This window comes from Acanthisitta chloris, unplaced genomic scaffold, assembly GCF_000695815.1.
Source record: "Acanthisitta chloris isolate BGI_N310 unplaced genomic scaffold, ASM69581v1 scaffold3581, whole genome shotgun sequence".
Classification (NCBI taxonomy): domain Eukaryota; kingdom Metazoa; phylum Chordata; class Aves; order Passeriformes; family Acanthisittidae; genus Acanthisitta; species Acanthisitta chloris.
The window spans coordinates 34,972-58,620 of record NW_008655367.1 but is presented as its reverse complement, the minus strand read 5'-3'; the positions used below and the strand labels follow the sequence as shown (position 1 = coordinate 58,620).

Below are 23,649 nucleotides of genomic sequence, written 5' to 3'. Positions count from 1 at the left end.
TAGAGTCATAGAATCATAGAGTGCTAATGGATTGGAATGGACCTTGAAGACCATCGTCCCAACCCCATGCCACAAGCAGGGACACCTCCCACCAGACCAGGTTGCTCAAGGTTTTATCCATCTTGGCCTTGAACACTGCCAGGTCTGGGGCAGCCACAGCCTCCCTGGGCACCCTGTGCCAGTGTCATCCTCACAGGAAATAATTTCTTTCTAATAACTAATCTAAATTTCCCCTCATTCAATTTGTCCCCATTACTCCTTGTCCTATCACCACAGTTCCTGATGAGGAGTCCCTCTGCAGATTCTCTGTAGCCCCTTCACATCCTGGTAGGTGCTATGGGGTCTCCACACAATCTTCTCTTCTCAAACTGTCCTCGTAGGGAAGGTGCTCCTTTCTTCTTAGAAACTTTGTGGCCTTCTCTGGAGTTGCTCCAACAGTTACATGTCCTTATTATATTGGGTACAAGGTTTTCACTCTTTTCAAGATGTGTTGTCTATACTGACATTCACAACCATGCCTTTAAACCCATGGAGCCTAGGACAGCTCTGGCTGGGAAGAAGCAAGAAGGAATCTCCAGTGTTGCCTCCTTGACTCTGCCCTTGGTGGATGCCTGAAGGCATTTCCATACCTATTACTGAGCACAAAAATACCTCCTGGCAGTGCCTGCATACACATACCCATGGTGCTACCATACAGATCAAATCTATCTGGGAAAACAAACCCCAACCCTGACATGTGGCCAACCTGATTTTTTTGTCTCCTAGTTCCCCTCTTGGTTCAATCCAGTGTTTATTCAGTCAAGTGATTCAATTAGAAACTATTTTTATTTTCTTTCCGAGGAGTGAGAAATGTTAATTGTAGCTGAAATGCCTTCGAGTGATTCTCTTCTAATGTCACATTTCCATAAAGTCTATACAGCTTGTTTTCTGCTAAAATAGTACAACAGCAGAACAAAAATGCTAAAAAAAAAGGGGGTTTAATGTTTTGAATGCTGGACCTGGCGTGGACTGTGACCTTGCTGGGTTAAGCAGGACAAAACCCAAGGTCTCTCAAAGTGTACCACTAAGAGAAAAGACAACAGATTGCTGCAGACAGTTGGAGAAATCCAACCTTAAGAGAATTTTAATGAATATGATAAGCTGTCATCTCAGCATGCTGGTACAGACATGCCCCTGCCTGGGTTGGAGTAGAAAGTAAGTGAATGGAAAGCAATTTAACTGTACTGTCTGTGGGTTCCCAGGCTGTTGCTGAGGTTTAAACTGGAGCATGGTATGGATGGTGATAGTCCTTCTCCTCAGGAGTCTCATCAGCCTTGAGAGAGAGCATCCATTCATAGAATCACAGACAGAATGGTTAAGGTTGGAAAAGGCCCCCTAAGATCATCAAGTCCAGCTGTTCCCCTAGCACTGCCAAGGCCACCGCTAACCATGTCCCTGTGTGTCATGTCCACATGGCTTTTAAATCCCTCCAGGAATGGCGAGTCCACCCCTGCCCTGGGCAGCCTGTGACAGGGCTGGATGATCCTTTCCATGAAGAAACTGTTCCTAAAATCTAGTCTAAACCTCCCCCAGTATAACTTGAGACAACTTTCTCTTATCTTGTCACTTGGGAGAAGAACCTGACCCCCACCTGCCTACAACCTCCTTTCAGGTAGTTGTAGAGAATGAGAAGGTCTCCCCTGAGCCTCCTTTTTTTCCAGGCATGAGGTCTTCTGTCTCCAAAAGCATGAGGTCAGCTCATGAGCATGTGAGGTCCTAGTGGAGGTCTGGCTTGTTGGATAGGAGCATTTCAAGCTGAGTAAGTCAAAGGAGCAAGTGAAAAATGCATGATACTTGGCAGGTCTTTGTTACAGGGGTGGTAAACTATGCCTGTGTTCCATTTAGAAATCTCAGGTTCAACTAGATGGAGATGCCAGAAATCTTTCATTGTAAGTGTGAGGCTTCTGGGAGCAGAGAGTGGTTATGGGCATTAGGGAAGTTATAGAATCACTGAATCAAGAAATGGTTTGGGTTGGAAGGGACCATAATGACCATCTACCATGGCAGGGACCTTCCACTAGACCAGGTTGCTCCAGGCCACATCCAACCTGGCCTTGAACCCTTCCAGGAATGGGGCAGCCACAACTTCTCTGGGCAATCTGTGCCAGTACTTCATCACCCTCACAGGGAAGAATTTCTTCCCAATATCAGATCCAACCCTCCCTTCTCTCCATGTGAGGCTATTCCCCCTCATCCTGTCCCTTAGGCCCTTGTCCCAAATCTCTCTCTGGCTCTCTTGGAGCCCCTGTAGGCACTGGAAGGGACTGTGAGGTCTCCCCAGTGCCTTCTCTTCTCCAGGCTAAATACCCCCTGCTCTCCCAGCCTGGCTCCATGGCAGAGCTGCTCCACCCCTTGAAGCATCTCCATATCCTCCTCTGGACTCACTCCAGCAGTTCCACATCCTTCTGCTGTTGGTGCCCCAGAGCTGGAAGCAGAACTGCAGGTGGGTCTCACCAGAGCAGATTATGGTAGCCTCTGTGGATCTGTTTGGGCAGAAAGGCTTCATGACCCATGTCATAACACTTCTGCCTCCCCTGCTGTGCCTTCTTTCAGGTTCAGTCCTTCTAGGGGCAGAGGAAATCGAGATCCTTTCAAGTCCTTTCAGCTATTCATGCATCAAATTGCTGCAGGGAGCTGTAGCAATTGTTTTGTCTTGCTTCCCTGCAAGCAGAGTAACCTTCATGTTCATCTTCAGAGCAGCTAAATGGGAGAAACAAACACTGAGGCTAAAACATGCATCAGAGCTGGCAGCCTTGACTAAGACACATCTCCTGAACTATGAAGGTTAGAAGAGATTCCAAAATGAGGTGAAAATTTTCCATCACTGTAAAGCTTTAAATTATTATTTGTTTGCCTTTCTGAAATACATTCTGCTCCTCAAAAGGACACACTGGATTAAAGAAGCCTCTGCAGGCAGTGTGATTAACCATAGAATCACAGAATGGTTTGTGTTGGAAAGGACCTTAAAAACTATCTAGTTCCAATGCCCTGCCATGGGCAGGAACACCTTCCACTAGAAGGTGATCCATGATTTAGGGTTAAGAAAATTGTGATTTATTCTGGCCATAACTTTATTCATCCTGGAAAGTTGACAGGTACTATGTACTGAACTGAATGTTTGCATTATCATCAGCTATCATGATTACATATCATTTACCTCTGGGTTTTTTTAATCTTTTTTATCATTTTTGTGTTATAATGATAGTGGTTTAGATATTTTTGGAAACGATATGTGGTTTAATAATGTTATTATGTGGAATGCTGTGAAAATTCTTTGTTCCAAGTCAAATGGAACACCATTATAATACTCTTATCATCTACTAAGGAAGTAATAAATTGGGTCAAATTGAGCCTAGACATAATTGGGCTGATGTCAGTGGTGTTACAGCAGGAGGAAATTTGTTTCAGCCTGTTAATATAAAGATAAGATTAAAAAGTGGCTGCTGAGTATAAAACAATTGTGGCTGTCTTGCGAAGGGCCAGGGGTTGGACTTTGGCGATCCATGTTGATCCCTTCCCACTCAGGATATTCTGTGATTCTGTGGTTCTATGAAGTCTTGGAAAAAGAAGTTCCACTCACACTGATCCTGCCCTGTTTCTGCAATGGAAGGAACAAAGCATTGCAAGAGTGCTAAATATTGTTGTTCTTACTGTTATTGTCACCATCATCATCATCACCTCAATGGTGAGGGAAATGTTAAAGATTCCACTTCATTCTTCTCCTTCCAATTTTTGGCAGTACACTGGCTCCAGCAGAACTGGCCCCAAACCAGTGGTAGGTGCACATGGGAGCATTATTTTTCACTGCTCCATTTATTTTGTTTTAACAAATGGCTTAATTTTCTCTCTTAGCTCATTCCTCTCTGTTCAGGGACAGTTCAGCCCTGCAGCAGGTGTTCAAAGGTGTTCAAAGACAGGATTAATGTGCAATGAGTTCTTCTCTCACAATGAAGTGTCCAAACTGCCTTTGTGATCCAGTCAGAAGTCTTGGGTGAAGCTGAAATTAAATGGAAAAGTATAGACTGGGATCTGGTGCCCTTAGTCTGAGCTTAATTTAGGTGCTTTAATGGAAAACACAAAGAAAGTAGGATCCATTTTGCATCATGTAGGTCACATTTTGGATGGGGAGGAGATCTTCTTCCTTCTGCTTCTGAGTGTCCTATCACCACAGTTAGAAACTGTAGTGATAGGACAAGGAGTAATGGGTATAAAATGAAAGAGAAGAAATTTTGATTGTATATTAGGAAAATGTTTTTTCCTGTGAGGGTGATGAGACACTGGCACAGGTTGCCCAGGGAGGCTGTGGATGCCCCAACCCTGGCAGTGTTCAAAGCCAGATTGGATAAAGCCTTGAGCAACCTGCTCTGGTGGGATGTGTCCCTGCCCGTGGCAGGGGGTTGGGACCAGATGATTTGAAGTTCCCTTCCAACCCCTTAACATGCTATGATTCTATGAGCAGTAACACATCATCCAAATCAGAAATGTGGCTATATAAGCAAAGAAGATGAAATTATTGCACAGGAAAGGTCAGAAGTGCCAGATTTGGCTTCCTACTATGTATCTGGCATGAAACTGCTACAAGGTGTATAAAACTGGATGTTAACCATGAGAATAGATTTCAGGACCTTCTCCTTCTTTGTCTCCTTCTTCTCCCTGCCCAGATTGCCCCAATCAGTAGAAGGAAACAAGCTATCCACCTGGCTAATGGTGTCCAGGGAAGGGAACGGAGCTGTTGAAGGGGCTGGAGCACCAGGAGCAGGTGAAGGAGCTGGGGGGACTCAGCCTGGAGAAAAGGAGGCTTAGGGGAACCTTCTACTCTCTACAACTCCCTGACAGGAGATGCAGCCAGGTGGGGTCAGGCTCTGCTCCTGGGAATAAGGAACAGAATGAGAGGAAATAGCCTCAAACTGTATCAGGAAGGGTTTAGGTTGGACATTAGGGAAAATGTATTCATGGTATAGGTGGTTAGGCATTGGAACGGGCTGCCCATGGCAAGAGTAGACTCACCATCCCTGGAGGGATTTAAAAGCTGTGTGGTTGTGGCTCTTGGGGACATGGTTGATGGTGGCCTTGGCAGTGCTGGGAGATGGTTGGACTCAATGATCTCAGAGGGCTTCTCCAACCTAGATGGTTTTATGTAATCTTAGATATGTGCCTTAGCGCTGGCCTTGCTTCATCAGAACAAGTAGCAAATGTGCTTCCTGAGCATCTCCTCCAGCCTGGAGTTAGGATGCTTTCAATGGATTTGTCTCTTATTTTGAGAGTTATTTCGGATTCAGATTTCAAACCTCCTGAGCAGGTGTTTGAACTAAGGGCTGTCACACCAAAGCTGTACAAATTTTTGGTACCAGCTTCCACTGTTTCATATCTAATTAACTAGGAAGAGCAAAATACTCCTCCCTGTTTTTTCCCAGACACTCACACTCTCTGAGCCTCACCAAAGTCTCTAATGATTAGCGGTGTCTTTCATATAGCAGTTGGGATTTGTGGAACTTTGCATAATAAAGAGAATTATTTCTATGGTCTGCTCAAAGGATGACTATTTCAGGCAGCTATGGAAAATAAAATAATTAATTAAAAAGGGAAGGATTTTGCAGCAAAACTGCATTTGTTACTTCTGCTACTGTAATGGACAGGTTTGATCTACCAAAGTGCAGAAATAACTAATGTCACAACTGATATGGAAGGCAAATCCTGCAATCCAACTGAGCGTAAAGCCAAGTGTCTCACTGAATATTCATCTATTTACCACCTCCAATTCATCTCTAATTCCTTCATTTTCCATGTGATAATAGACCTTTCTCCATGCAGACTCATTGTTCCCATGCGAGAGAATTTGTCTGCACATGATATGTTCATATAACGTGTGAGGGCAGAATTCATCAAAACAATTGAGCTATGAGCAGGGATCTCACTTACTGCTTTTTGCCTCCTTTATTCTCATCTTTCTGCATCTGAATTGTTAAACAGGAGCTGTGCTGCTGTGGCAAAGAGGAGCTTACAAAAGCTGTTGCCATAGAGTTACACCTAGAAATGAATTCTTTTTATATCCCCGGCATGACAAGTGGTTATTTATTTGTACTTGGGCCTATTTAATAGCTCTTCATTACAAGAATGGCCCAGAGTTTGAGGAACAACTTAGCTATTAGAGCTCCTTCTCCCATTGTGTTTGATAAAGAGCACACACAACTTTTCAAATGTCATTCAAAGAGTTCTCAGAAAATAACTCCCATTTCTCTCACCTCTTCCAAGAATCCCTAAACTACCCGTCCTTGTCGCACCACAGTACAACCTCTTGAATCATAGGATCACAGAATGTTTTGTGTTAGAAGGGACCATAAAGTTCCAACCTCCTGCCTTGGGTAGGGACATCTCCCACCAGCCCAGGTTGCTCCAAGCCCCATCCAACCTGGCCTGGAACACTTCCAGGAATGGGGCAACCACAGCTGCTCTGGGCAGCCTGTGCCAGTGCCTCACCACCCTCACAGGGAAGAACTTCTCCCTAAGATCCTAGCTAACCCTGCCTTCTGGCAGTGTGTAGCCATTCCCCCTTGTTCTGTCCTTCCAGGCTCTTGTCCCAAGTCCTTCTGGAGCTCTCTTGGAGCTCCTTTAGGCACAGGAAGGGGATCTAAGGTCTCCGTGGAGCCTTCTCTTTTTCAGTCTGAACACTCCCAGCTCTCCCAGCCTGTCTCCATAGCAGAGGTGCTCCAGCCATTGGAGCATCTCCATGTCCTCCTCTGGACTCACTCCAGGCAGCTCCATGTCCTTCTGATGTCTGGGCCCCAGATCCATAGGCATCACTCCAGGTGATGTCTTACCAGACCAGTGTAGAGGGGGAGAATCCTCTCCCTTGCCCTGCAAAATCCCCTTTGAAACCCCTTCTAGAAATGGAACTTCTTGCTGGATGCAGCATGGGAACATATTCCCATTTCCTTGCCCTCGTAGTGCAGTGAGGTACCAGAGGTGTCCCTTATGCACCCCACAGGATGGGTTGGGATCTGTTTTCCTCCCTTTTGCCACTCTTGCTTTTCATATTCACCAGCAGTGGTTTTCATAGTGGAATTTCCCTGGCAGCTCTCTGGAGCAGGATGGATTACAGAAAGGAGGAGGGCACTGCAGCTGGGCAGTTACCTTGAGACTCAGCTGATTTCCTTCTATTCCTGGCTCCAAGGCTGACATGGATGACCTTCAGTTCTTCCTGCCTGTTGTCCTCATGTATAAAAAAGGAGATAGTTTATGTTATCTTCTTTGAAATCTATGGATATATGGATTTTTCTGGGACTGAGTGTTGAGGAAAGCATACGTAGCAAAGGGAAATCTAAAGTTGTCTTTTATCTCCTGTAGTCATAGAGAATTTTAACTGATACATTTTGGTATTTATCCATCTAAATTGTTGGGTTCAGATGAAAAGGAACTATGTATCTGAACATTTTGAATTAAACATAATTTTGATCTCTATTTTAAACTTCTGATTCCTCTCTGGTCCTGTAGGATGCAGAAGTACATACTGTAATGTATGAAATCTTCCTCAGGCACTTTGTAATTGTCCAAATGTTGCCATATGTAATAATACATATTACATGCAGTGTCTGCCCCCAAACCTGCTCTGTGTATTCAATAAAAACATGAATTTTCATTGAAAGAAGATTTCAGACAGAGCTTTTTAAAGCTCTGCAGAGTGTGGAGAACTTACACACCTTGTGAAAATTTGTTTAATTCATTGGAGTTACTTTTCATTTATAATCAAGTTACTGATAAAAGGATCTGCCTCTAAAATTTTGTAATTTTGACATATTAAATAGAATAAAAATTTAACAGCAAAGGTAATATTTTTCCCAGTGAATGGACTGTACCATAATGGCTCCTTCACTGATGACTTTCTATGAAGATTGGGGGTTGAAAATCTCCTACAGAAACAGTCTAAAATAAAATATACCCTAATTCTTCCATGAAGGTTTTATTCCCCCTAGAAGTATTTAAAACACTTTTTCTGTATCTCCTTAATTGAACACAGCAGCATTTCTGTGCTACAAGCCAAGGCAAATCTTATTTCATTGCAGAACCACTACCTTAACCGAAACAAAATAATAATAATTACAATAAAAAAATATGCTCAGGGGAAAAAAAATCCCAAAGCCAGAAATTACTGCTTTGCAAGGAGAGTGTTAGTGGTGCTGCCATTCCCTTTGAAATAATTCCTCTCTAATTGGGATCCCAATGTAATGGGTAAGTGAACATATTTCACAGCAGCAGCTGTTGGATGTTCAATGACTGGAAAATACAGCGATGGTTAAGTGTGTGGAGTGCTCATCCCATCAGGAAGAGTAAGTTAATCATACACAATTCAGTGCACAGTGGAGTTGCATTTGCAGGGCTGGGATTGCCTTTTCATTGTCAGAGGCCTTTCTCAGTATCTTGCAGTAGCTTTTGTCTCAGCTGTAGCAGTTTTGGTTGCATCCCTAAAACTGTCAGTCTTCCTTCTTTTTGCAAGGGCCTAACAATTCCTCCTTCACAATGCAGCTCAAATTGGACCAGATGCTGCATCAATAGAGCAGTCTGCCCATCTCCAAGGCATTAAGCCCAAAATTATTTAGAAAATTGAAGCCTTTAACATACTCTGGATTAATGTGATTAAGTAGAGCTTGCTTTAATTCATAGCCATCTATTCCTTTATTAATAGCCATTTCATCAACAGGAGCAGCACATATGGGCACAAGATGACTGAAAGTTAAATTGATTGCTGTAAGCCTGGAAGAAAAGCATTTAATGTTTCAGTAATAACTGATGTAAGACTTCACTGTGGGGCATTTTAGATAGATTTAGACCAGCTTATAGACACAGTATTTATTAACATCTTTTAATTTTTGTTCTAAGATTGCTAAATGAAAGTGTTGGGGGGGTTTATTATTTTTAATCCCTCCTTTAAGTCTGCATTTGATGTACAGGATCAGTGTGTTTGTAGAGGAGAGTCTCTCATGTGAATGAGAACAGCTGGTCCAGGGCATAGTGGAGTTGAGACTTCTGGCAGGATTAGGAAAAGATAAAATATAACAGAGGTTAATTTGATCTGAATGTATATATATATCCATGTATCCTCCCATAACACACATTTCTGATCCTGTAATCATTCCAGGTACTGAAAAAGTGTGTGCAGGCTCATGCATGCCCTATAACACATCAGCCACACACTTAAACTCCATTTTTGGGGAGTGTTCAAGTTATTTCCCAGCTCATTAATGCAAATATATACATGCACACACATGGAAACATGGAATAACAGACTGGGTTGGGTTGGAAGAGACCTTAAAGATCATCTTGTTCCACCCCCTGACATGGGCAGGGACACCTTCCACTGGGCCAGGTTGCTCCAAGCCCTATCCAACCTACATATGTAAGGAGAGGAGAGAGATGTGTTCCATGGCCATGGAATGACTTATCCAACAATTTACAGCTGAAGAGATCTAATCCCAGTACCTGGGAATTTTGAAGAGATCTAATCCCAGCATCTTGGAATGTTCTCAGTTTATTTGCTGGTAAAGTCTTGAATTCTGCTAAAGGTAACTAAGCCAAAGTTTCTTTGTGTGTTTGGAACGTGCTGCGTCATCCAGAATGAGCCTGTAATTTCAAATGGAGAATGCTGAGAATGAGCTGTAATTTTTACTATAATTAGTGTCAAGGTGTAGAATCACAGAAATGCTGGTTGGAAGTCTGTACTCCAAACTCCCATCTGAAGCAGGACTGTCTTGTGCCCTCAGACCACCAGTAGCTTAGTCAAACTAAGTCAGGAAAAGCTCCAAGGATGGGAGTTGTGGAAGTTCTGCACTGTGGCATTGCCCTCCGGGGGACAAAGCTTCTCCTAATGGCCAGCTTCAGCCTTCTGTGTTGTGGAGTATGGCCAGTGTCACTTGTACTCTCTATCACTGCTAAGGAAAGAAGGTGTGAGCTGCTGGAGTGAGTTGAGAGGAGCCCATGAAGATGTGCCAAGAGCTGTAGCACATCTGCTGTGGATCCAGGCTGGGAGAGCTGGAGGTGTTCAACCTGGAGAAGAGAAGGCTCTGGTGACAACTTATAGCCCCTTCCAGTGCCTAAAGGGGCTCCAGGAGAGCTGCAGAGGGACTTGGGACAAGGGCCTGGAGGGACAGGACACAGGGAATGGCTTCCCACTGCCAGAGGGCAGGGAGAGATGGGATACTGGGAAGGAATTGTTCCCTGTGAGGATGTTGAGGCACTGGCACAGGTTGCCCAGAGAAGCTGTGGCTGCTCCATCCCTGGAAGTGTTCCAGGCCAGGTTGGATGGGGCTTGGAGCAACCTGGGCTGGTAGAAGGTGTCCCTGCCCATGGCAGGGGGGTTAGAACTAGATGGGCTTTAAGGTCCCTTCCAACCCAAACCATTCTGGGTTTCTGTGATATCTTAAGATGAAAAATAATGTCAAACATTTACCCCTGCATTTTATTATGGGTTGAATTAATGTAACCTCAACCTTTAGCTACTGGGACTTCCTGTTTCTCTTAGAAAGCCTCAAGCTCCTCTCAGTATGAAAAAAATACTTCCAAGGAGTGAGATATTTAGGAAAAAGTTTGCGTCCCTTATTTTGCTGGATTTGATGTTAATGAATGAAAATAGATTTGACAGTACAAGTTGCTGTATAATAAATGTGAAAAGTGATCCAACTTACTTGGATATTTTATTTCCTTTGCTTTTGGGTTTTCTAATAGATTAACAATTACCTTTTTTCCTCACTGTCTTCTAAGTACTTTCGGGCATCCAAATTGGGTATTCCTTTTGGCATGAATAAATGTCAAGGAATACTGGTTTCACTTAAATTAAAATCCCTTTTTTGCTTTCTTATGTGCCCCCATTTAAATGGGAATATAAAGATGGATACAAGTGACCTAGAGCTTCACACTCTTGATTTGGGACAGGTTGAATAGAAATAATGGACAGTCAAATACAATGAATGTTCATTAGGCTTAAGCAGGAGGTAAATGGTTTCACTGGTATAATGTGAATATGACATTTACATTTTAGGGGGAAAAAAAAGCCAAAATAGGGTAGTGTAAGCAGCAGCATAAACAATACTCTGTTTACTGGAGTTAGTTTTAATTAATGTTATTAGTGGCTGAAATAAAGGTTAACCTTATTGGCCTATTCTCCATAATTAATCATCAGCAATAATTCATTTTGCATGACTTGTTGAGGTTAAGCATTGGCACAGCCATTCATTCACACTGGGGTGAGAATTAATAATGTCTAAAAGGCTGGCCACAAAAAGGAGGAATCTCTGTAAGGATTTATTAAAGGCTAATGATTGATCTACTCACCTTTATTTTTTAAACCCGATCTCAAATTTGGGTCATGCAGCTGGAGGAATATATTAGCTGCTGTTTGATCTGTTTGCAGTGGTTAATGGGCTTTGTGAAACCTCTGACTCCGTGGAGCATATTTCTCACGGTGTCCTTAAGAAGATGCTTGTCATCACTGAGTGGGGGTTGTGCTCAGGGGGAGATTCTAGGAATTAAGAATTCCACTTTCCAGAATCAGGAAGGAGATATTGTGCCTCATCTGAGCCTCAGATGGTTCTGGGCGTAGAACAAACAAGTCACTTCTCATTTCAGGGACCTTCACGAGGATGTTTGGGGGAAATAAAGTTGCAGTCATGGAACTGAATTAAAAATGAACTTCCATTCAATTTTCTGCCTTCAAACTCATGTGATTATCATGATTTTCAGTTAATTAAATATCTTTTTTAATCAACCAGCCAACCAAATTTTTCACCTGTTCTGATTTGAACTTCCCTTTCTTGCTCTTCGCAGACACTAGTCCCACCCACCAAAGACTGGACACTCCTGATTCACCTGCCTCTGAGCTTACTGCAATGTTTAATACCTATTCTAGCAAATTTTTAGCCTCCTCCCTCAGTCAATGTGTCAGTAGTATCACTTGAAGAGGGGCAATGGCTGTAATTTTTATCTAAAAGAAATAGTAGGATTGCAGAAGCTCTTAAAGGGAAATAACATTTTCCAGGACACTGTGAATGACACTATTTCATATTATTTTAATTAATTATATGTTTTGGACGTTTTTTATGTGATTCTTAAGGTACATCTCTGCAATTCCTCTGTCATGTCTGTAGTCTGCTTTGATTTTTGAAAGGTGCTCAGTTCTGCCTCTGTACTCAGTCATTGGCCTTTGTAGAATCACAGAATCTCCTGAGTTGGAAGGGACTCACAAAGATCATAGAGTCTAACTCTTGGCCCTGCACAGAACACCATCCAAAATCCCACCAAGTGACTGAGAGGACTGACCAAACACTCCTCGAGCTCTGTCAGGAACTGCCCTGGGGAGATGCCCCACTGCCCTGGGGAGCTGTTCCAGTGCCCAGCCACCCCTGGGAGAAGAACCTGCTCCTGATATCCAGCCCAAACGTCCTCCGACACAGCTCCATGCCATTCCCTGGGGTGCTGCCACTGGTCACCAGAGAGAAGAGATCATCACACCACATACAACATTTGCTCACTTACTTTACCTCAACACTCTCAGAGCTGTTCTAGACCTATAAATTGCCAACATTTTATCTTCTTAAGCTCTTAGCCACTTTGACAGTTTGTTTCTGTTATAAACCTTTGTAGAACACACAGTTTACTTGGGCATTTTTAGAACTTTCTAGAATTGTTTTATTAGTTTTGATGGACTTGAAACTGTTTGTCTAGTATAAATTAATTCTGCATTTTCCTTCCAGCTCCCTTTTTGCCAGGAGCTCTCTGAATTTCTGTCTGTCATCAGCAGCTTCTCTGCTCTGTTGCCTTCTCTTTGCAGGTTGATGTCAGTGAGAGGTCTCTGGTGAGACCAGGTTGCCTGTACTGCTTTTTGCATATTTGTTTTGCAGAACTCAGGAGGGAAATAATGATCCCAATCATATTTATGTATATAATAGAACTGTCAGAGTCATTTAATAAAAGTTAGATATGAAAGAGAAGCTTTCAGGGGACAGATACAGAAATTTAGCCTTTTATTTTTGCATTCTGGTCTACGGGTCTCAGGTATTAAGAGCTGTAGAATTTTCTTCTGAGCTCCCTGTTGGTATCCAGTTGCAGACAGAGTGAGAATTGTGTTGTTTCAGAAATCTAACCTTGTACTCAGAGATTTCCTCAGAGCAGTAACCTCTTACTGAATTCACTTTGGAGAGAAATGGATAAAACTGCAATTTTTGTAATTCTAATGGAAAATATTAGATATTAGAGTATCTTACTCTCATTTCTTCAAATTCATATTCCAGATTATTAACATTTTCCAACTCCTTATATTGAGATTTCTGTGATTAGACATCCCTAGCTATTATATTTACCTCCATTTATCCCTTTTCGAAGCTGTTCTCAAGGCATAGCATATTCTTCACATTTCTGTTATTCTTTGCTCTCCACTGTGCCCATTTATTTAAGGAAACTCTCTGTGTTGCACATCAGTAGTGCAGAGGCTTTGCAGCTAAAAGCTGTAAACTTTCAAGCAAAAAAATCAATCATATTTTCCACTAAATTGACATGAAAAGAATTCCTTTTATAGATTGAGCCTAGATTACTGCATCCAGGTGTTTGGTTTATGTTACATTGTTCACTTTTCAATCTAGGCTTTTCTTGTCCCAGAGCAGAGCCCCAATACTGCTCTGGTTTGGGACATTACCACCATTTCTGTGAATCAGTCTTCCCTTAAGAGTTTTTTCTGGATACTTGGGTCTCTGTAGTTCCTTACTACTGAGCCTGCTGGCAGTTGTCCAGGGATAGATCAACCTGAAAGGAATTCTTGGTTTCCATTTGTCTGCATAGGGAAAGGGAGAGTTGAAGCAAAGAAGTAAAGCTTTATATGATACACCAATATTCAGGCTGTTGAGGTAGATTTAGATTGGATATTGGGAAGGAATTCTTGGCTATGAGGGTGGTGAGGCACTGGCACAGGTTGCCCAGAGCAGCTGTGGCTGCTCCATCCCTGGGAGTGTTCCAGGCCAGGTTGGATGGGGCTTGGAGCAACCTGGGCTAGTGGAAGATGTCCCTGTCCATGGCACAGGGGTGGAACAAGATGATCTTTAAGGTTGTTTCCAAACCAAACCATTCTGTGACTCCATGATTGCACATAGCATGTCAGAACAGAAGATTTTATTATCTAAAACTGGTATTGTTTCCCTCGGCCCCACACTAAATATTTATTTTAGATAAGGTTTTGCATTTGGGTTTTAAAAGATCAGAAATTATGTCAGCCAGGGCTTGTGGTATTTAGAGAAGTGATGTTGCATATATGGAAATGAATTATAAAGGACACAGTGTAATCATGGGCTGTGGTCTGAAAAATGGGGATAATGGAATCCAAATTTAGAAAGTCCGTTAAAGGCTTTAGGAGAAAGGCACAGTGAAACTGTGACGTAGTGTTAATCTTTTATCCTCAAAGTTTTCCATGCCCATGGATAACAGGATCTATTTCCTGGGCAGATCTTTATTCACTGTGTTTATCTGTTGTGATTAAAAAAGTCAACGGATTTCATTAATTTAATTTTTTGGAGGAGCTTTGTAATGAAACTTCTGAGCTGTGACATTCCTAACTGTATGACAGCAGAAATCCATGATACCAGGAGCAGACTGAAGCTGTGTGGAATGTTGTGTGGTGGGGTAATTAATTTCCTTGGCACTAAGTACAACTAGTTTGTCAAGAGGCATTATTTATTGACATGTAAAGGTTCTGTCCATCTGATGTGTAAGTTTAGGTGTTTAAAATGTTAGAATATGGAGTTTTTCTATTCTTAACACTAACTAAAGGTTTTAACTATATAATGATACAGAAATTGTAGTTAGGTCAGAGTCCACCTCATCAACCATGATGAAAAGAAGATAATACAAAAGTCCCAACACTTTATACAGTGTTTGGGATAGAAAAGTTTCATAAAAGCCAAAGGAACAAAGAGAAAAGGGAAAATCCTTCTTATATTCCCAGCATTTAAGGCTGGTAAAGGCTTACTGCATTATTTAATTGGACTTTTTTTATATCATAGGTCATTATGTTTCATCCATTAATGTTTTATCAAGCCCTATAACTTTTTCCTTCAAGTTTAGCTGATATTTGACTGAAGTGTCTCTCCCAGAAGGAAATATGGTTTGATACGAAAACGTCAGGAGAGGAATAATTGGTATATAGGACCCATGTTAAGAGGAGCACTGAATGATCCAGTGGTGAATTGAGCAGTAACCATCTTCCAGATCCAAAATATGTTTCCATTGGAATTTCCTGGGTTTCCATCCCTACCATTAGCTCTTGATCTCCTTTTTCATTGGTTTCTTGAAGACCCCTTCTGCACTTAGTCATCCTCTTCCTGAGGACATACTTATCGCCTTTAATCAAAATCCTCTGGGATTTCTTTTGGGAAGAGTGAATGCATCATGTGCTTTGTTGTTGTCACTGTGATGATCTACTTAGTGCCAGGATTGAACTCACCAGTGCTGTTCCTACAACCTCTTTTTTTTTTACTTAGACATCCCAATTCAGTAACCTAGTCCCTTTTATTTGGACTCTCCAGGCTAAACACCCCTAGGTCCCTCAGGCTCTTCTCATAGGATTTGTGTTCCAGACCCTTCCCCAGCTCCGTTCTCTTCTCTGGACATGCTCCAGGACCTCAATGTCCTTCTTGTGGTGAAGGGCCCAGAACTGGACACAATTCTCAAGGTGTGGCAAATTTTATAATCTGTGACTTTTTATTTCCTTAAAATTACTGATGAAGGACTTTTACAGCAAGAGGCTTTGTGCCAGTCCCTGCAGAGGACAGATAAAAAGCTATTCAAGCCTTGTTCCCTTCAGACCATTTTTTTTAAGAACTGTCATTTAGACAATTCCTAATCCATTTAACACTTGCACTATCGAGATTGTATAGTGTTAATTTTTTAATCAGTCATGAAGTAATAAGTCAAACACATTAATAAAGTGTAAGCTTGTTCCATCCATGCTATTACAGCCTACATTTATTACATCTCCTCTTGTAATTTCATGCAAGAATGGAATTGAGTTGGGCCAACAAGACCTATAGCCCATAGCCCATGGTGACTGGTGTTAATTAGAAGCCCAATCTTCAACAGCTTTCCTTCAGCTGAATGAAATTAAATCAAAATATAGTTTCTAGGAGCTCACTTGGTGCACTGGGAACAGCTTTCAGTGCACAGAACCAGACCAGAGTGAACCTAAAATAATCCCATTTTGAGTACTTGGAATGTGGACATTCAGCCTGCAAAAACATAACCTAGAAGTGCAACGAATAAGACAGTAAAGTTTTTTCCTCTCCTTTGTCCTATAGGATATATAATTTATTTTCCCCCTTTTATTGGCTCTTCCATGTACAGATGTTTTAAAAATAAGATTAGGACAAGTGTCTATGGTTTAGGGTTTAGGAGTTACAGCAGTGGCAGGTTAATGGTTGGACTTTATGATGCTGGAGGTCTCCTACAACCTTGATAATTCTATGATTCTAGTAGTGGTCTTGCTTCCAGCTAGTCTTTTCAGTGCCTGATTATCAAACCAAATTTATTGTTAAAGAACACACAGGATTTTACTAAACAGAAGTAAGAACTTTTTACAGTTCTGCCATATAAATTTTAAATACTTGCAAATAAGAAACAAGTTCATTTAGTTCTTTTCTTTTCCAGATTTTTAGAAAAAAACAATATTCTTTGTGCAAACTGCCAAGCTTTATTTTAATTTCATTCCACTAGTTTTATTGAAAAATATGCCTGAATTTCTGTGAAAAAAATTATCAATAACAGCATGTTGTACCCCATTTTTTAATGTCATCTTTATTCTCTTAGTTTTGTTTTGACAGGCTAAAAAGCTAAGTGATTCTAGCAGGCACCAGAAATGCATTTTATAGCAGTTCATTGTTCTATCAGCAAATTTTCTTATCTTTTTAAATTTTCATTTGCTGTCTGATTCATCTGTTCTCTACTAAATCAAATAAATAACATTTAAGAACATTTTTTCTTTAGCACCACAGTGTAGCTACTGCATGTGCCTCTCTCTGTAGGCTCCAGAAGAGACTTGTTTTCCTGTGCTCCAGGCAGAAGTTTCCAGAAGTTTCTAGAATTCATGGAAAATTTAATTTTGATTAAGAACTGCAGGATTGGCCAACCCAGAGTGATAAATTGGCTTTTGCTGTAGAAGACTGTCCTGTTTTGATAAAACTTTATAAAAGAGTGTGGATCACACTGAGAAAGTAAAACTTGATTTGTAAAGCATAAATTCACAGTGGTTAATAAAGCAAACATTGTCTCCTAGTGCAATGCAAGCAAAGTCATTAAAATTGATTAAAATAAAAATGAGAAGGTAAAAGAAATAGTAGCCACATGTTAGTGCCAGTGGATCCCTGACATATTTTATGGAAGTTTAAAAAAACCTTGTGTCCAACTGTGCCAATAATTAGGAAGGTCAATTCAGTTAATTATTCAGAAACACAGAGAGGAACTCATTGTTAGAAGCTGCAGTGACACTGCACTGGGGGAACAGTTGGACTCTATGATCTTTGAAGGCTTTTCCAACCTAAATGATTCTGTGATCCTGTGACAAACGTCTTGATGAAATTACTTTGACTTCTGGTGGATTTTTTGTCCACTGAGTTCTTTGAATCCAGAGCTGTTACTTTCTATAAGTAGAAAATATGGACCTGCTCTACTGCAATTCTCTCATCTGTGTTAGGCAGTAAGTCAAATAAAATTATTGTGATGGGTCCTTCTTAAACATCTGTTGATTTGTGATTAGGTTAAGTCTTTTCATCCTCATTAATTTGAAGATTAAAAGGTGAAAGTGAAGTTGATCCCAAGCATGTTTTTTAGTGTTGGACCCTTTGTTTGTTTAATGGGTTGGAAGAAGCTAGAAATTTTATTAAGATAACTACAACATAATCACAGAATCAACCAGATGGGTAAAGACCTCTGAGCTCATCTAGTCCAACCTATGACCTAACACTAAGCACTAGGTGCCAAGTCCACTCTCTTGTGAAACACCTCCAGGGATAGTGATTCCACCATCTAATAAAAATTCCCAAGCTGGTTTGGAGAAACAGGTGCTTGGAGCTACTTGGTCTAGTGAAGGTGTCCCTGCCCATGGCAGGGGGTGGAACAAGATGAGCTTTAAGGTCCCTTCTAACTGAAACCATTCTGGGATTCTGTGATTTACTGGATTCAGCACCTTTATTTCAGTGAGTAAAGAGAGACAAGTCTTTTCTTATTGAAGAAGTGAGGAAGGAAGGAATAATTTTGGCATTGCTTGAATTGAATAAGTTAATCCACCCAGGGCTGGACTTCGTGGAGCTGAAGCCACATGCAACATGACAGTACTGTCACAGCTGGGTGACTGTGCTCACAGGTGAGGAGTCTCCAGTCAGCCCTTTGAAGTTGTTCCACTTTACAGGAAATAATTAAACTCTTACTGGGTACAGCCAGTTGCAAAGAATGAGCTCACTTCTCTAATCCCTCAGCTTGGGCACTCACCTGGGACACGCTTAAGAAGGTGAAAATCTAAATACCATTAGTAAGAAAAGGAGTTGAAAGGGAGCACTGAGGTGTCACTCAGATGTCTTTTTCTGTTGCTCTTTATGGGCAGGTTTTTGCCAGGGTTTGAATCCTGACTGAACGGCTGCGCTGGAGCTAATCCTCTGAGAGCACTGATGTTTTCTAAGTGGGAAATGGATACAGGATAAACAGACAATCTGCTGTTGGCACTCAGCCCTCTCTGCCACGGTGTAATAAAGTCTTACCATCTGCAGAGAGGTTCTTCCATGGCTAAACCCCTTCTACAGCTGAAGCACCAGAACTAGCAATCCCATAATGGCTCCTATAAAGAAAGGATTTCTGTTTGCACAGTTAGCAGCAAATGAAGATATATTTAATGATTCAATCAATTATTTTAAAAACATGATTCAAACTTGAGGGTTTTGGGGGAGAAGACTTCTAGAAATGTTCATACTTGGTAATAAAACTTTGGCTGTGGAATATTAAAGATGAGCTAATTAAAAACAGTAGGTGATCTGAGGTCTCCACAGCTCTCTGACTTAATCTAAATGGACATTTCGTGAGAACTTCTGAAGGAGGCACTAAGGTGAAGAGCTGAATGTTGTTGAGAGAAAAGAATCCATCACTCACATTGTTAAACTGTCTCAGTGGCAGCCTGTTAAATTTCATGTTAAAGACATGCAGCTTTTTGCAGAACAAGGGGGGTTGCTGTTCCTCTGATTCCTGCCTCTCCCTTTTAAGAACTCTTGCAGAAAAAGGTTTGATTAGAAACATCTCAATAGTTGTTTTTTTACAGTGAGGGGAGTGGTCAGTTGGTTTGATGCCTGATGTGTTTTCTGGTGCTGTAGTGTACCGTATGTAGGAAACCCGAACCGAAATGGGATTATTCTTTTTTCATGGTGAAATTTAAACCTAATGCAAAAAGTGAAATAAGGTCAACACAACACAAGATATGGTTTAGTGTTTAGGAGTTACAGTTAGTTAGTGTTTAGGTTAACAGTTGGACTTAATGATCTTAAAGGCCTCTTCCAACCCTGATGATTCTATGATTCTAAGATAATATATATTCCCTTTTGCCACTTTGGCTGCAGTTGAGTCATATTCAGCACTAACCACAGAATCAGAGAATCAGAAAATGGTTTGGGTTGGAAGAGTCCTCAAGGCTCACCTAGTTCCATAGGTGCCATAGGCAGGGACACCTTCCAGTAGAGCAAGTTATGAATGGTTGTTTCCACTTGCTCCTTAGGGTAACTTCGTAGTAACTTCTGATTCCTTCTTGTGGGATACACTGTACCTGTGTCAAATTGCTCTCTTTCCTTCCTGCCTCCTCATGCTGTTTTCTCTCTGTGCATCTTCTGGGAGATTCACAGAGCCATGTTGATTGGAAAAGACCTCCAAGATCATTGAGTCCAGTCTTTGACTGATCAACACCATGTCAACCAGACCATGGCACTAAGTGCCATATCCAGTTGTTCCTTGAACACCTTCAGGGATGGTGACTCCACCACCACCCTGGGGAGGTGAGGCTCCACAAGGAGCCTTTTGCCTGTCTGTTTGCTCATGTGTACCCAGTTGACTGGTTTAGTTTCCACTCAAATTGTTGGGAAGTAGGAGTGTTTGCTACCAGTGACTAAGATTGTTAGTAGAAATAGCCACAGCTTATTCTGAAAGAAAATCCACAATTGTGGAAAGGCTTTGAGGAAAATTAGGGTGAATCTGGTAGGACCAGCACCATTGCTTCCTTGCTGTTCCTCTGAGGTTGAATATTGATTTTAAACATGCTCTAACAGCCTGTCAGTCACACATCTGAGGATATTTTTCCTGAGGTCAGGCTGTAGTTCCCAGAGTAGCACCATTATTTCCTTATTCTTAGGAAAAAAGAGCACTGATTCTTTGAACTTCTGGATTAGGCAGAGCAGACAGTGTTGACAAGATGTAATTGCTGCATCAGTTGAGAGGAAAGGTAATGCCTCTGTTGTTTTGAAGTTCTTTGAGAAACTCTCTTGTGATCTAAAGCTGTTCAGCTTAGACAAGCAATTTGCTCCTGAGTGATAAGAACCTTTCATAAGTTTCACATTGGCTTACAAAAAATGAAAATGAAAATAAAAATAAATATACTGAAGCCAGAAGCCACTCCTTAGTCACTTTTTATTTGTGTGATGTTGGTTTGTGACACCACTGGCTGTTTGCTCTCCTTCTTTATCTCCATCTTCAACAAGTCCCAGCCAGGGCTTCAGCTGTGGCAAAAGTCATTGTTTTCACTGATAGTCCATATTAAGCCATGAAATCTGGAATATATTCCATCCCTGTCCTAAGGTGGCCTTAGTTCTTGTCATAATACAGAAAGACCATTTCAGTTTATTATTAAGCCAGTTATCTCGGACTTGTGTTTTAATTCTCCTAAATGTATGATCCTTCCTGCTAACCTACCATCAGAATCTGACATCAGATAATGATCTGCTTTCCTGGACTGGAATAGGACCAGTGTATGTGAAAAAGAAATTGTGCCTGGCCAGTGCCTGGTGGTCAGGATGACATGACTTTAGCTACAGCTTACGTGAAACTTGGCTATTCTTATCTTTTACACTCAGTGAGCATATCTTTGTTATCTGTGAAGCACAGGAGATAGGAACCAATTTGATTTTATCAAAGTCTAGATTACAGATATCCGAAATGTGTCCTCTTGTACTCCTCTGCATTCCAGCCTAAATTTTACCCCAGGCTTTTAAATCCCTTTTGACATCTAGCCAGCCCTCTGGGACTCATTTATGTGTGCTTTGTTTCAGGTGCCCCATTAACTGATAAAATGCTGCCACATTTCCCCCCCTCGTGTCTCTTTAATATATCTTAGCATATTTTTTATTTCTATTTTTAAAAAATTTACAATTCTCTTGGCACTGAGTTGGTGTTTCTACCAAGCCCTCCAGGGTTACTCATAGACTTATTTCTCCTCATTCTTCCTTATTTTTCCTGTTTGGTGACAACTAATTCATGACTCATCACTGGGCCAGAATCACCTGGTTGGTGCAGTGCATGAAATTCAACAATTCTATTGGAGTCATTTGACTAAATCTGGACTTTATGGTGGTATAAATGAAGTATAAACCTCCCTAGAGTGTGATCAAGGAGCTTATTACGTCCCCAGCGGAAGGCAGATCTGATGTTCAGTTTACTTCTTTTAGTATATACTTATTAGAGTATAATTGAAGAATAGGATTTTTCTCCATTCATGTATAATGACAACACATATGTCTAATTTTTTGAATGATAAAATATATAATAGATATGAACTAGAATGCTTGTGTAGCACTCAGTGCAATGGACATTCACCCTCAGATGACTAAACATTCATCAATCTATTAGTTACAACTAAATTATGGAGCCAAATCCTTCACATTTTCCAAATTGGATCTTTCAACAATATTGCAGGTCATAGACACATAAGAAATGAAAAAATCCTACCCATAGTGCAACTGAAAAAGAGGAATATTATACTCTAATGTGCTGCAAACCTGCTTATTCTGTTCTCCTAAAGGTTAAAGTTCAATCAGACTCCCTTTGACTCTTTTCAGCCCTTTGGCATCAAAGGTTTGGATGAGGTGAGATAGTTTGACATTATTTGTGTGATGTTGTGTAAACACACCCTTGAAATTTGTTTTAATAATCAATATTATTTGTGTTTTATAATAATTAGAATTGTCATAAAGCGTAAGTGTTGTATAATCAATTATTTTATCCATATCCCCATGGAATCAAAGCTCGGTTTTATACTGTCAAGACAACTTAGACACACAAGTTTTCACATTTTAATGCTGTGTTTAGAATGTTAAATTATTTTACTAGTTGTCAATTACAACTGTGTTAGAACTATTGATTTTTTTCTCCTTTAAGCTGCCAAACTGCTGTAATAACATCACTGTCTTACCTTACTGCCTCTTTGCTAGTTTATTTCTGGATGGCCTTGTCCAAATGAGCAGACATGAGACTTGACATGTGTCTAAAATATTGTGTAAAAAAGCTTAAATATAAGTGGTGATAAATCCAAATACTTTGAGGAAAATAGAAAAGGGAACCAAAGGATTGTGCTTGGAATCTCAGGCAGAAAAACCTGGCTGTGCACTGGCTAATTCCCACTAATAACAGCTGATTTTCTTTTGTCTTTGAAGGTAGAACTGGTCACACAGAGGCTGTTCGAGTGGTGTATCAGCCACAAAACATCAGCTTTGAGCAACTGCTCAAGGTCTTCTGGGAGAATCATGACCCGACACAAGGTAGAGTGATGAGTGAGCCAGTATTTAATTATCTTACTAATTACAGCTGGGATAATTAGTGTTTGAGCTGCATGGAAGAGATGAACCTTGAAATCACACTGGAGCTCAAGAATATGATTTGAGACATTTATTGACAGAGAAAGAGAGGGAGAGAGAGAATGAGAGCACAGAGCCTCACAATGCCCCTCCTCCCCTACAGCTGGCTGTGCTGGGAAAATTCCCACAGAGTGGCACAGGAGACAATGGAAAATTCTTTTCAACTTTGATTATGACAATTTATTCTCTAATATCTTTTGTCTCTTAAATTCAAGCTCATTTCTTTGCAGCTTCAAACCTTTTATTGTTTTATTTTATTTTATTTTATTTTACTTTTTGTTTGATTTTATTTTACTATTGTGTTTTATTTCATTTTAATTCTACAAGGGCCTTTATCTTTCACAAAAATTTGGGGGTTGTATTTTTCAATGCTACTGAATGTATTTTCTGACTAAAAAAGGAACAAAAAGAGGTAAGAGATGGTGTGTAGAGGCACCCATGGATCATTCTTACTATGTGCCTTATTCAAACCTTTTTTTATTTAATTTCTCTTTCTTGGAAGAGGTTTCATGGTGACATTCTCACATCTGTGCAAACAGAAATGGGAAACTGTGTGGAGAAAACATTTTACATGTTTATATAATTTCAGTAAACCTCATCCTTTCTACCATTTCATCAGAAATACTGCACACAGCAACTCATTGCAATATTTTAACAGCTATCAGAATTATGACACTTGTTACTACATCTGGGACAAAAAAGTGCAGATGAT

General features: G+C 40.8%; 1 protein-coding gene across 1 annotated transcript in view; it reads left to right on the top strand.

Annotated features, from left to right (window-relative positions):
* Positions 1 to 23,649, top strand: part of LOC103810934 (mitochondrial peptide methionine sulfoxide reductase-like) — a gene marked incomplete at both ends in the record, with an annotated part of 73,588 nt that overhangs the window by 32,598 nt on the left and 17,341 nt on the right. Inside the window, one exon of the mRNA XM_009083866.1 lies at positions 22,737 to 22,841. Coding sequence (XP_009082114.1) covers positions 22,737 to 22,841 — 105 coding nt within the window. The remainder of the gene's footprint in view (positions 1 to 22,736; positions 22,842 to 23,649) is intronic.